The sequence below is a fragment of the Monopterus albus genome, unplaced genomic scaffold (assembly GCF_001952655.1).
Source record: "Monopterus albus unplaced genomic scaffold, M_albus_1.0 scaffold321.1, whole genome shotgun sequence".
NCBI lineage: Eukaryota > Metazoa > Chordata > Actinopteri > Synbranchiformes > Synbranchidae > Monopterus > Monopterus albus.
Genome location: NW_018128201.1, coordinates 276,128 through 291,285, shown reverse-complemented (window position 1 = coordinate 291,285; position 15,158 = coordinate 276,128). Strand labels below are relative to the sequence as shown.

General features: G+C 39.8%; 1 protein-coding gene across 1 annotated transcript in view; it reads right to left on the bottom strand.

Moving 5' to 3' along the window:
• Nucleotides 1-4,882, bottom strand: part of nsfl1c (NSFL1 (p97) cofactor (p47)) — a 23,703-nt gene extending 18,821 nt beyond the window's left edge. Inside the window, exon 1 of the mRNA XM_020624146.1 lies at nucleotides 4,816-4,882. Within this exon, the coding sequence (XP_020479802.1) occupies nucleotides 4,816-4,867 (52 nt within the window). The 5' untranslated portion in view covers nucleotides 4,868-4,882. The remainder of the gene's footprint in view (nucleotides 1-4,815) is intronic.
• Between the last annotated feature and the right edge of the window lie 10,276 nt (nucleotides 4,883-15,158).

Sequence of the window (15,158 nt, the reverse complement as noted above, 5' to 3'; positions counted from 1 at the left end):
CAGGTTGCCCTGGCCCTGGAGCTCTACATCTCTGACAAGCAGTCACCGGCCACATCAACCTGATCAGTGTTTGATTGTTGTGTCTTGTTGCTTTTCTTCTTTTGTCTCTCCTCTATCCACTCACCCCAACCGGTCGAGGCAGAAGGCCGCCCACCAAGAGCCGGGGTCTGTCGGAGGTTTCTTCCGTTAAAGGGAGTTTTTCCTCCCCACTGTCGCCAAGTGCTTGATCAAGGGGGATTTGTTGGGTTTTCCCTATGTAATAATATTGATAACAGTAAGGTCTAGACCTTACTTTGTAAAGTGTCCTGAGATGACTTTTGTTATGATTTGCGCTATACAAATAAAATTTGATTTGATTTGATTTGATATATTTATTTTTGCTCGTTCTTTGCATTGTTATGGAAGAACTGGGGCAGCACAGTTATTTTAACAGATATGTAATTTAATTAAAAATCCATTTTCAACTATTTTAACAGAGAGAAAATAGAAGTTGTGATTTGTTTGTTTTCTTGTTTGCCCCAAGAAAAATGCAAGAAATTCTGTATATGTCTGTATTTGTTTGTTTGTTTTACCTTTGTACAATGAATTCCTATGTTGTATCAGTGAGACGTGTTAGCCACTAGCTAAAAGGCAATTTCAATCTAATATATAGATTATGTTTTTTTATAAAAAAAACATAATAAAATTCGTATTTAAAAATTTAATATTAAAATATTGACTAACTATAGCCAACTAATAAATTATCTGGTATAAAAGTACAACATTTCCCTCTGAAATACACTGAAATTAAAGTATAAAGTAGCATTAAATGCAAATACTGAAGTAAAGTACATGTATCTTGAAATTTAATGTATTTGAATACTGTATAATCATACAGAAAAATAACACAGCACTGCTGTAGGCAAGTAATATCTAGTTTCTGTCATCACTCAGTTTTCCCTTGAGCTGCACAGAGCGGGGCAAATATTCAGGCAATATCATCTGTAGCTTTGCTTCAGCCCATGAGACTGTACAGTGTGGCCAAGACAGACAGCCTGGTATCAACAGGAAGAAGGAAAGAGGAAGGGGCTTATTATCTCTGTAGCCATTATACTATTAAGCTATCCCATTAGTTTTGCCTGCATCTCAGTAGGTGCTTCTCTGCACGTGCACATACTTCAAAACTGTCTGGTCGTCTGTCTCTCCAAAAACCAGAACCAGAGCCAGCTCCATTTTTATCTCCATGGCAGCAGATAATTACCTGACACAGCTGGCAGAACCAGGTCTGCTGTGACCAGACAGGAGCCACTGACCTACTTATGACACGAGCATATCCACTATAACTCAAATAAATAGTCTGCATATTGTTGTATATCATAGGGTATATATATATTACAAATCAATATATAGCAGTAGTTACTGTAGGTTGCTCTGATATTGCCTGCAGGCACTACAATGCTGTGAGTGGGCTGATTGAAAAAGATTCAGTTCATAGTTCATTCTCTTATTACTGTAACCCAGCAGGCAGCCATAAATCTGGACACAGCCCTCTTCACTGCCACAGAGAGCTTAACTACAACCAACATGCTGCCTCCCCTCTTCCTCTCTCCATCCTTTATTTTCACACCTTTGTCTCATCCTTTCTCCTTCTTCCTTTTCTGGCCCTTTTCCTTCCTATACTTCCCATTTTAATTAATGTATTTTCATCCTCCACTACCCAGTGTCACCAAGGGTCAAGCACCTACCACTTCCTCATTGTGACTGAGGGACACACTGCCACAGCCACCTGAACCAACAGTGATAGAAAATACATAAAACTTGCTATCTTGTCCACTTTCAACTTTAATTTTGTGTAACACTGATAATTTGTGTGTCACTTATTTACAGATGACAGAGGAGAGGTGTGAACTAGTTAATGTAACTCTTGAACTAAATATATTTTAACCTAATTCACGTATGTGCATTAAAGGATTTATTCAGCTTTAGAAGATTGTCTGGTGACAGGCTTAACATCTGTAACATTTGGGAGAATGTTTCTTTTTTGTTTGTTTTTTAAATTAAAAAATGTTAACCAAATGAAGACATAAAGTAAATCAGTTCAACCCAAACTTCAACATTTTCTGTCTTCACCTCATTCTTCCTGGTTACCCCTAAATAAATAATATCTGACCATAACCTCAACTGTTAAGACCCTGTACATCTTTGGTTCTAGGTTCTGCCTGTGTATCCGTGTAATTCAAACCAGAACGTTTTGGAAAGGGTATACACCACTGAAAAGGAGACAAACAGTCATTTTTATGTGCTGTGTGGTAGGTGAGTGTGGGGAGTGTAGTTCAATTGTGAGACAGACAATAATGCAAAAAGTGCTGATAATATAGATTTTCTTTTACTTTACACTTAATGACTTTTAAATCTTAGTATCGTTAAATTAGTAGAAGGGTCCCTTGGTCATCAGAGGTGGGCAGAAGGGAGCAAAGAGCACACAACACTGACACCAGATTCTCTTATGTGTTCTGTACTGTCAAACCAGCCTGCTGCTTTAATGAGAATACAAGGGGGTGCAGGTGACACATCTGCATCTGAATTGCATCAAATGTACCCATAATGATTTAGAAGAAATGCTTGAATGTACCATGTTGTAATGATTATATTATGTCTCTTACACCCCATCCTGACCAGGCTGCTCAAAGATCTTTTACCCCTAATCAACATGTCCATATTAGATCTGATCAACCTCTCTCTATTAACAGGCTATGTTCCTTTTAAGGTTGCTATAATCAAACCTCTACTCCAAAAGCCTACTCTAGACCCAGGTAGCAAGATAGGTGCTAGATAGCTAATTGTAGGCCAATGTCCAATATTCTCTTTATTTCTAAAATCCTTGAAAAAGCTGTTGCAAAGCAGTTATGTGACCACCTGCACAACAATGATTTGTTTGAGGATTTTCAGTCTGGTTTTAGAGTCCATCATAGTACAGAAACTGCACTGGTGAAAGTCACCAACGATCTCCTTCTGGCTTCAGGCAATATTATCAGGAAAGCCAGCATAAATTGCTTTGCAGATGATACTCAGTTATATTGATCTATATGAACCCAGATGGATCAGATCAATTGGTCAAACTTCAAGCATGTCTTAAAGACATAAAGGCCTGAGTGACCTGTACTTTCTTACTTCTAAACTTCAACAAAACCAAAGTTGTTGTACTTGGGCCTGAAAACCTTAGAAATCTGCTGTCTAACCATATAGTTACTCTAGATGACACAGCCCTGGCCTCCATTAGTGCTGTGAGGAACCTTGGAGTCATTTCTGACTAGGATATGTCCTTTAAATCGCACATAAACCAAGTCTCCAAAGCTAAAATTGGTCTATGTATTGTTACTTCCAGACGGGACTACTGTAACTGTTTGCCGGATAAACCTGCAGCAAAGGGAAGATGAACAAGAGGAGGAGATGGATGATAAATTATAGCATACATACAAAGCCCTTAATGACAAGGCTCCATCATATCTTAAAGACCTTGTAGAGCCTTATCATCCCAGCAGAGCAATTCACTCTCAGAGTGTAGATCTACTTGTAGTTCCTAGAGTCCAGAGAAATAGAATGGGAGGCAGAGCCTTTAGCTATCAAGCTCCTTTCCTGTGGAACCAGCTCCCAGTTTCAGTTCTGGAGGCAGACACCCTCTCTACCTTTAAGATTAGACTTAAGACGTTCCTTTTTGATAAAGCTTATAGTTAAGGCTGGATCAGGTGACCCTGAGCCTTCCCTTAGTTATGCTGCTATAGGCCTAGGCTGCTGGGGGGTACCATGATGCTCAGAGCTCCTCTCCTCCTCTCTCTCCATGCATCTAAATGCCACCATTATATGTCACTAACTGTGTGTCATCTCTCTCCCTGTATTTTTCTGCAGGTAACCCTGTCTCTGGAGCAGTCACCGGCCACATCAACCTGCCCAGTGTTTGATTGGTTGTTGTTGTGTCTGTTGCTTTTCTTTTCTTTTCTCTCTCCTCTATCCACTCACCCCAACTGATCGAGGCAGAAGGCCACCCGCCAAGAGGTGAGGTTGGTTGGAGGGTTCTTCTGTTAAGGAATTTTTTTCTCAATAATAATAATAATAATAGCAAGGTCTAGACCTTATTATGTAAAGTGTTCTCAGATGACTTTTGTTGTCATTTGGCGCTAAACAAATAAAACTGAATTGAATAGAATATTTGTGTTTTACTCCAGCCAACTGCCAGCAATGGCCATAAAGAGAGGGAAGGGGCCACATGTGTCCATTTAAATAGCACCTAACAATACTCACTGCATTCACATTAGAACCTAAAAAGCAAGTCAATGAGCTCAGTGCAAAAAAGCCCCCAGGCGCTATGTGCTGCTCTTAATGGCTACTAAACCTAAATCAGATGCAGATAAAAAACAACCTATAAACAGACCTTAAACAACCCATTCTCTTTGTCATCCAGACAGCCTCCACCTCTCAAAGCCTTTAAATGTCCAGTGCAGATGCTGCACATGTAACGGGCTCTACCGGGTGCAACACTCGTTGGCCGTCGGCGGGGTTAGTGTACTCTGCGTTGTGTTATATGTTGAAATAATGGCACTGACCACTGTTGTCACACCGGTTGACTTTAATTATCCCAAGGGTAATTGCAAAGAAAAATAAAATGAGTCACAGCACATGGGGTGATCATCTCCTACATGCGTCTCTTCTCTCAGCTTGGAGAGCACAAACTCGAGTTACACAAATCACAAAATAAACTATTACCATTAAATTATATTAAGTGCTAATGTAAGTCTAACCAGTGTGAACAATTATGAATAAATACTGTGTGGAACATACCTGGGTAATTGCAAAGAAAAATAAAATGAGTCACAGCACATGGGGTGATCATCTGCTACATGCTTCTCTGGAATAGAACCACGCAATAATTAGCACACACGACAGAACACGTGCACCCACAAATCGCCCAACTGCACTTGTCTCAAATAAAACCTGTACTCATAACTATACATATGAACAGGACAATTTGTGATAACTTAAAACAATGACAAAATAGTTTAACCAACAGAAAATACCATATCTGGCGCCCTTAGCAAAAAAGAACATACCTTCTCTCAGCTTGGAGAGCACAAACTGAGAGTTACACAATGATGACATACAAAAAAAGCGCATCTCAGGCATCTTAAAAAGACAGTACACAATTTATCCGCTACAGTATATAACCCTGTTTAAACAATTAACAAAACAAATCGGGATTTGGTGTGGTTTCAATCAAAGAGTTATAAGGAAGTTACATTTCTTCGTACACTGGTTACACACACACACACAAACACACACACATCCTCTCTGTTTGGGGTTATACCACATGACATTCCACTAAACGCCTCCCAGACAATTCCCCTTTTGCAGCCACCCAGCATTTTTATTGGTGGTGATGGAGAGAGAGACCATGGTCACCCTGGTAACCACATGCTCGGCTAGATACAGGACCTCATCTGGCCGCATATAGACATCTGTGCCATGCCTACAAGGAAACTGCCCCAGGCCTCAGTTGTCATTTGGCAGCCTTTTTTTTACTGTTTGTTGTAATGCACAGTAGCTGTGCTTGTGTTGGGGGATGTGCTGCTCATACTGGTCTGTGGTGAATATGAATCTATTTCTTTTTGTATGACTTAAGTCCAATGAGAGCATGTGGATGCATCATAACTGTCTCATGGGAAAAGCCTTTGTGCTGATACCATTTTTGTGTTATTTGGCTTTCTTTTTATTACGTTTTCACCATACAATATTAGAAGCTGTATATGCTAACTTATATATAGAGTCTAGGCAAAATACTGACTTGCGTCATCAAGACTACTTTGGATGAAGCAAACGACTTCAGACTTTTTATGTCTTTCAGTTTTTTGGGGTCTTTGAATTTCTGGTTCAGTCACTGGGCTTTAAAAAGGCTTAGGTTCTCTCCTTTGTGTACTTATGTAAGCCACTGACATTGCATTGTTGTGGAAAAAGAAGATAGGAAATGAGGGAGAAAGAGAAAGATGATGATGATGATGATGATGATGATGATGATGATGATGAGACAAAGCACAAAGCCAGAAAGACAAAGCAATTAACAGGATTATACCAATGCCCAACTCTTGGCAAAGCCTTACAAATCACTTCCCTCCCTGAATAATAAGCCAGCCTAATAGTTAAATCAAATGATACCTTCGCAGCTGCAGGGCAGTCAACTGCAGTTGATAAGTGATAGCCAATAATCTCAAGCTTAGACAATCAGACCCTTATCTTTTAAGACAAGGCCTCTCATGTCCTCAATCATGCAGATACCACCATCCATGTAAATTCACTTTTGGAGATGACATTCTCTTTAAATCAAATGGAAAATATGCCATTGTAGGAGATAACTTCACTGAGTCAGTTTGATCACTTGATTTAAAAGAAACCCAACCATCACTTATTTATACAACTTATCATGTAGAGCAGGGGTTTTCAACCAGTGGTCTGTGGACCCCTGATGGTTTGCGAAGGCATTGAAGGCGGTCCCTGACCATGCATTTAATAATGCAGTTTCACTGTAGGAATCTTTTTTTATTATTATTTTTAAACACTTTTCCATGTATTACGTATTGTTTGTGAATAATCAAATTCTATCAAATACATGAAATTTTGAAAAGACAAGGTGACTTTCAGGATTAAATATTGCCTAGCCAGTCTATCCACCAACAACAGTGGTCTTCAGGCTACTTCTTAGTCAGAGTGGTGGTCCCTGGGTCACAATTAGTTGAAAACCCCTGCTGTTTAGGGTCGCAGGGGAGTTGGGGCCAGTCCCAGCCTATATTGGGCAAGATGCAAAGTCTATCACACATAAAGACAGACAACTATTCACACCTATAGCCAACTGACTTTACTGTACCTGCATGTCTTTGGACTGTGGGGGGAAGCTGGAAAAGACCCACATAGACACAGGAAGAACATACAAAATCCATACAGAAAGGCCCTGGTTAGCCAGCAGGTTCAACCTCGGAACCTTCTTGGTATGAGGTCACAGTGTTAACCACTGCATCACTGTGCAACCTTTAAATAAAATATTCTTGAACTCAGTAAAACCTAAAACATCTCTGACAGCTGCCCATATAATCAAGTTTATTAGATGATATAACTTATCACCATTAGAGCTTCTGTTCTAAAACATCTCATCTGATGCTCACCTTCTCCTTTTAATTCATTCAGATTTGGGGTTTATGCATGGGTCAGGTCAAAAACAGGAGAAGACCGGTTTTTGTGTCATTCACTTTTCAGTCTTATTCAAATTAGTTTAGAAGGGAGTAACAGGCTGAGGAAAGCAGGCCAAAGTTGTATTGCAGATACTCAGTGTCAGTTACTGAGTTAGCCAGTGGAGAGAAAGTGATACGAGGCCTGTGTGAGGAGATAACGAGGAGACAGAAGCACAGCCTCAATCGCACATGAAAGGGATTTTTGGAGGCTGAGTCGAGGCTCTTTTTCCCTGGAGTCCCTCCACCCTATACGTCACTTACACATATACACACCAGGCATTACACAGCAGCAGCACACACTTCATCCCTGTCTTTCACTCTCTTTCACACATATGCCTGCTGGCTCCCTCCTCCTCGTCTCTCTGATTCTCACTAAGACAAAACAAGTCCTTGGATCTTGTGACACCAGTGCTGCCATGCTATCTTTGTATGTTTGTTTTGCTGTCTGGGTCTTTTTACCGCTGCTCTCTCAAGCTGTCTGTCATTCTTCACACCCCCTCTCTTTTGTTGTCCTCTCCCATACATACACTCTTCCTCTGCCCTTTATCTTCTTTGATTTGATTAAACCATTGTATGACAGATCCCATTTTGTTTCTGCATCATCCAGAATAACTGAACAATGTCAGTAAATGTATCATTTTCTACACGCATTCTTATAACAACCTCTTCTCCAGTTTTCTGTAACAGTCCTGTTTTTTTTTATCACCAAGCAGTCAACTTGATGCCCCAGCTTCCCTTCTCGTTATTTCTGTTTCCTCTGGTGTAGTTTCCTCCCGGTCTTTCAGGCATCAGTGTTATCAGGCAGGAAGTAATGGAGAGTGGTTCCTGTCCCATATACCCAGGGCAACAATTTGACTGTTTATTAAATATTTGGCGGATAGAGCCAAGAACTCACTTGAGCATAACTTCAATTTCTAATTGAGAGGTTTAGGAGACATCCTATGTCTGTATGTCTGTACGTCTGTATGTTTTTGTGGGGTTTTAAATGTGCATGCAGTTACATCAAGTATTTCAGATGCATTGAACTTGGGTTGTGGAATATAAATTTAAACATTTCTGCATTCAGCTCCATCTCAGCTTTAAATGACATTATTTTAGGAACAAAACACACAGGTCTGCAGATGCAATGAGGCAAATAGTAGTGGTTTCCCCAGCTATTCATCCATACCATTTATTCTTGACTAGGGTGCAGCACCCTGGACAGGTTGCCAGTCTATCACAGGGCTCACATGGAGACAAACAACCACACACACTCACACAGGCAATTTAGAGTCACTGGTCAACCTATGCTGTATGTCTTTGGACTGTGGGAGGAAGCCGGAGTACCCATGCAGGCACAGGAAGAACATATAAACTCTGCACAGAAATGCCCCGGGTCAGCCAGGGCTCAAATCCAGAACCTTCTTGCTGTGAGACGACAGCACTAACCACCATGCTGCTCTGCCAGCTATTCATAGATGTGCCACATTTTCACCTAATGCCTAATTGTTTACTAAGCTAAGTGAAGAAATAGGTCTACTCATCACTAAATTAAAATGGGTTTTACCACACAAGCAAGTTCTTATTGTAGAGAATAGCTGTTAATATCACTTGCTAACTGCCAGGTGTAATGGTTAGGCTACATGTGTAAATGAACCAACTGACAACGCTAGCATCAGCTTGCTAATACATGACCCAATTAAAGTGAAGAGTAAATGAGTCAGTGGGATACAGTCAACATATTTGACCTGAAACTTGTGTTTAATAGATGTTAACTTCAACATTTAAAATTATATATTATATAGAATATATATATTCTAAAAAAAATGACAAAGTACACCTCAAATTACAAAATGTTAAGCTAATAATGTGACTAAAGAACCAAATCATGTTAGCTCTGTTAGTATGTTTAGATATTTCTTGCTTATTTTTTGTATGTATTTGTATGAAGATTAACAACTAACTACTAGTACTACTAATTTTGAAATATGCAGTTTATCTGGTCATGGCATGGTGATGCAGTGGTTAACACTGTCACCTTGCAACAAGAAGGGTCAGGGTTTGAGGCTTGGCTGGCCTGCTGCCTTTCTGTGTGGAGTGAGTTAGTATGTTCTCTCATCACAGCCAGTATCTAGGGGACATCTTTAGGTTTTAACAGCTCAATCATTATAGTAAATCACTGGCTTGAAACTGCTTGTAAATACTTAGGACTTTTGAGTTATTTAACATACCAACTAGATTTACTGTACAAAAAGCTCACGTCAATCCAGATCAGTCAACAAGACATTCACAACTTGCTCATTAGAATGACTTTTGTCACTCAGCTCATGTAAAGGTACAGACATACAGTATTTAGACCTGTTCTCTACTGTCTGACTCCAGAAGAGTCATCACAGCTATGTGACCTATGCAGTTTAATGATTGCACCACAAACTCTAATGTACCTAGTACACACATACAAAAAGACAGACGAATGACGCTTGTGAAGATTAATCATACTGAATTGCATTTGAAAATAAGAAGTAAAAGTGCAAGCACAGAGAAAAGAATAGGGAGGAACATCAGGAAAAACAGGAAGTTTAGTGCATTATCAGGAGTTGCACAAGTGTTGCATTTGTTGTGTGTTTTCTGTCTGACAGTACAGGCAGTAAATGATGTGGGCCTGATGAGACAGATGTGCTCCCTATTACCTGGGGGCACTATTTGTGCCCGTGTGCATGTGAGACGGTGCATGCTTAGCATGCACACTGTAATGTTTGTGTTATTGTAAGAGCATGTGTGTAATTCAGAGTTCACTCCCTTCAGCTGAGCTGACATCACAGTGACTGTGGGTGAGGCAGGCTCTGAGTCATGTGTTGGAGCGTGTGCACTGCTGTGTGTGTGTATGTGTGTGTTGGAGCACAATATATTAGATTTTGACAGAACCTTTTAGAGGTAGACCGGAGGAGGTGAAGAAGGTTTAAGATAGTTGACAGCTCACTTAGGAATGAAAAAAATGAAACATGAAAAATAGGAGAAACACCCAGTGCAAAAGTAAACACCTCAGAAACCCATTTAGCTTTCTGACTTTTATTTTTGTGCCCTTTAACCTATCTTTAACTGAATGCATCAGTCAAGGTCTGTGTTAACAACCTCTCACCAAAAGGCATCTTAAGAAATTTTCTGCGTAAAGGGCCTCAGCAGTTTCATTTGTTTCCAAAATATTCTGTGACAGTACCTTGCAAAAAGATTAAATTATATACAGTACATATTTTTTTTTACTTTTGTCATGAAAATGACACAATACAAGGAAATTCTTGACATAAGCAGACTTACATTGTGAAATTGTTTCTTCCCCTATGACATATTTGTACAAAAAGACAAACATTTCAGAACTAGTAGTTGGTTAAAGGAGTAATTAAGATCATTTATTTGCATGAAGAGAGAAAACATCTTAAAATTTAGTGAAAAGAATAGAGAGAATGACTGAGGGAAGGGTCAGTAGGATCACGGTTTCACTCCCACTGTTAGCAAACATCCATCCTGCCTTCATATCATTGAGCAAGAGTCTTCTTCTCCACCCCCAGGACTGCTGTTCTGAGGCTGAGCCTGAACTCTGACCTGTCTGTGTGAAGGGGGACATGAGAAAACATTTAGTGTTTGACTATATGCAAAGACAACATCTAGAACCAGAAAAAGACAGGGAGAAATAGGATATGTGTGTCTGTGTGTAGTAATGTTCACCTCTGACACAAATAGCTACTGGATCAGATCACTTACCTGGCTTTAGTGACGTGGGAATATGATCGAGGGAGCAGACAGAACAAGGCCCTGCAGTGTGAAGGGGATGACAACATGACAGGCTATAATAACATGCATTAAGTCGTGAGCGAGAACAGAAACCAAACACACTGCGATATTAGTTCACCTTCACCTGGAGGTGCCCATAAAAGTAATATAATTGTGTCTCCACCACAGACACACAGGTAGAAAGGTACAGCACACACTGTCTGGCGGTCAGTCACACACCTGCTGACACACTCAAACACACACTCTCTCCAGTGAAATTCCACACCATCCCTCTGTTCTGCCTCAGGTTGCATTGTGGTGTATGAATAGCAGCACTGACAGAAAAGCAAGTGAACAATGTAAATGTTCCTCAGAGCATTTTGAAATAAGAAAGCAAAAATGTTTTAATAGAGGCAGGAAGAGGAAATATGACATTTTTTGTATTCAATAGCGGTATTGTTCATCATCTGGACACCTTTATGGCACACTCAAAGAGCAGCCCTTCTCATTCAGTTGAATGTGAGAAGTGCATTGATACAGCAAGGAGTAGGGGCTCTGCCAAAAATGGTGCAGCATCATGCAGAAAAAATCCAAGGTGACATTATTTGGCAATGTCCTGCATTGGCCAGTTAAATACTGTAAACATGTTTTTTTTCCTGTTATACATCATTTTTGTGGGTACCCAATGAGGTGCAGGACACTGCATCACTGTGCCGTGTCTAATAAGCTTAAATCTTTTTATCCACCTGTACTTCCTGTGTTTTATTCTCACTGGGACATGGAAGCACACACCCCCACTAACACAGCCCCCTTGCATTCTGTTAGCTCAGGGTAAATGACAGTATTCAGTGTATCAGCTGTATTCAGTGCTTCAGTTCAGCTGCTTTTATGTCGTATTCTTTAACTGGGAGTACATCGACTTTCAGTGATTAAACTTAATCAGACACTTTTCCTTTTCAATCTGAAAGAAAAAATCTACATTCAGCTTTTATGAGTCCAGCAATTTCCACTGTTCATAAACAATTTACTCCAACTCCTTGTAGAATCTCAACTCATAATTTGACTTCATTCAGCTTAATTCAATAAAACCTCTGTTTCATTCAGCACTTTTTAATGGCCTGGTCCACATGTAAACAGGCATTTTAAAAACCGAATTTTTCTGACATTTGTTTTTTTTTTAAATGCCATCCAAAATGCAAAAATCATTACTGTCAAGAGTAATCAAACCAGCAGACAGTGATACATCTCTAACCTAAAGTCATATTGGCCAACCAGAAGCCTGAAAAGAGTAATTACCAGTTCTGGTAGACTAAGGCCGAACCCATACAAAAGGATTTTTATAATCTGAACCGATTTTAAAAATGTGAGACCACAGACATAACAACAGCTTTAACAGATTGTTTCACATTTTAATCTTAAGAGTACACACACTAGACAATTCAGTCAAGAGGCAGGACCACACACTTGCTGTTTTTACTGAACAATTCCAGAGACACCAATTCCAGGGACCAGGGATCTCACAGAAACACATGTGATCAAAGGTGACTTATTGGGGAACACCCCCATGACTGTCAGGAAGAGCCTAACTTCTTTCAAAGTTTCAAATGTTGTAACTACAGTTTAATAAGCAAGCAGCACAGCACGTTTTTTCAGAATGTGTATGCTTACACTGAAAGTAAAACACATACACTAGCCTGCACCATTACATTCTGACCTCAGCTGTGGAGGAAAATGAAGACAGCATCATACCTGCATTTCTTTTAGTGTTACTTTCTGGTTTTGTACACAAGTGCTTTTACGCTCATTGCCAGGAATCAAGACAGATGATATGACAATGACATGATGTAGATTTGGACTTGTATGAAAGATGTATTATTTGTTTGTATCTGACACCTTTATCTTTTGTGCCTCCACTCAAATTGTCTCAAATTCTTCCAAAAGACATCATTTCAATTTCTGTAGTACTGACATGCTTACTCACTAGGGCTATTAAAGTCTTCAGTTATGTTTTACATTAATACCAGCTGTGCTTGCCAACATCTTATTAGAGCCAAAGCTGTTATCTGCTAAATCTCTGGTGGATCTTTGGGTGAGTTCTGCCTGGCGAAGCCAGTTTGATTAGAAAAAAATGATTCCTGGAAGCACTGATGTAGAACTAATACAAGGCATCGCTCACACCTTTGTGAGTGATCTTTCCCGTCATTTCTGTGACCTTGGGACATATTACTAAGGTATGGGTAATGGGAGAAATACCATTAGTGATTCACAGAATGCCCCAGCACATCTATGTGGAAATGGGACTGTGAGTCAATGGACAGTGCAACAACATTACAGAAAGACAGGATATTCACGCGTGAATACCAGATAGGTGATTAATGTTTGTGCTGGGCCTTAGGCCTTTAATATGGAAACCTAAGTCACCTGCTTCAGAAACACTGGTGTGAAATACAAATCTGGTCAGCTTGATACACATAACAGTGATTCTACAAGTCTCTGGACTGTTTCTACTCTGGCACTGATCAGTAGACTTCAGCAAAATAGAACCAAAGGTGTAAAAAGTACAACTGTACCTTTGGCTTCACTTCATGCCACAGTAAATGGCTCCACTGAACAGGTTTCTAATCACTGACTAACACAGGTTGGGTAAAATCCTCCAGTGCTCTGTAACTCTGTGGAGCTGAATGGAAATAAGAGGCCAAGGATTAGATGGCTGCAGATCGGGGTACATGTAAGAGGATTGGTTGTGTGTCCAATAGTGTGTGGAGAAAGCTGACAGATGAACAACCAGCTATAAGCCTGGAGTCAACATCAGTTTATCATAATCTGCCTTCATCTCTTGCTCCTCCCATACCAACAAACTCTGTCTTCCCTTTGAATTCTACCAAATACTTCTTACCTGTGAATCTCAATGCATTTCCAGAGATCAATCCTTATGTATTTACTGTGTTCCACCTTTCTTTGCTCTCTAACCTCTATGCCTTTTTCGTCTTCTGCGTCCCTTATCACCCCCTTTCTCTCTGTTTGTGCCCTTTCTGACCATTATCTTGGTAACCTCTCTATCCTCTCACTCCCCATTCTCCAGCAGACAATATGAAATAGGTTTACTAATCATTACTATAATGTATAATGAGGAAAATTGTAGGTCATCATGCAGAAGCCTCCGTGTCAACGTTCACATACATAAGCCCCACATTTAAATCCATAACAGAAAGTCCCTGTTATCAACAAACTGTCAAGAGGAATTCCAAAAAGAAACACAAAGAGAAAGTAGTCAAAAAGTCCCTTAAAACTGACTAAAATACTTCCAGTGTCTGCGGAATTGCTTTGTTGAACATATAACAGTTTTGACAGACGTACAGTACGTCAGTGAAAGCCTACTATTGACTGTGAAATATTATTTTAGCAGTAACTTTTCAGTTGCAATAAAATGGAACTGAGCTATGTTAAAATACAAAAACAATAATACAAAAAGAAATCTTTGAAGCAGATGAAGTTGTTTGATGCAGACACACACAGAGCTCAGAGCTCCTCTCTTCATTTTCACAACCGTTGTGCTACATGATGTGACCACTCCACAAGACTCAACTTTCTATTTTTATGTCACACACAGAGAAAACTGAATTCTCATACAATATTTCCATGTAGGACTCATGTCTTTTTCTCTTTCTTTCTTTTTTTCTCCAATCCACTTTTGTTTGACCCCCTTTGCTCCATCCCCCCTTTCCTTTCCCATGCTACTGCAGTAACCTAGCATATAAAGCGCAGAAAGAATACAGGCAATAAAAATATATTGGCTTATTCTCATCCTCCATAATTTACAGTAAATCACATTCTCACTCCACTTTCCCTTAAATGCAGTGCCTTCATTTTCCACTGCTTTTATGCATCGGTTAAATAGCCGAAATATGAGCTCCAGCATCTGCTCACTTCCAGGCCATGTTATTAACCAGTCTACTTCTTACATGAGAATTCTTGCAGGAACAGCCACCAGAATTTGCCATTTTCTGCTCCTTTTGATCCCATAACCACAGACCACACAACCACACTAATGGGGTACATACTTGTCCCTCTACCAGTAAATTCCACATAAAACCACATGCATTTATGTAGTTAATGAGCTGAATCTGAACATCTAGTTCTGCTTTTACCATCATGAACAAT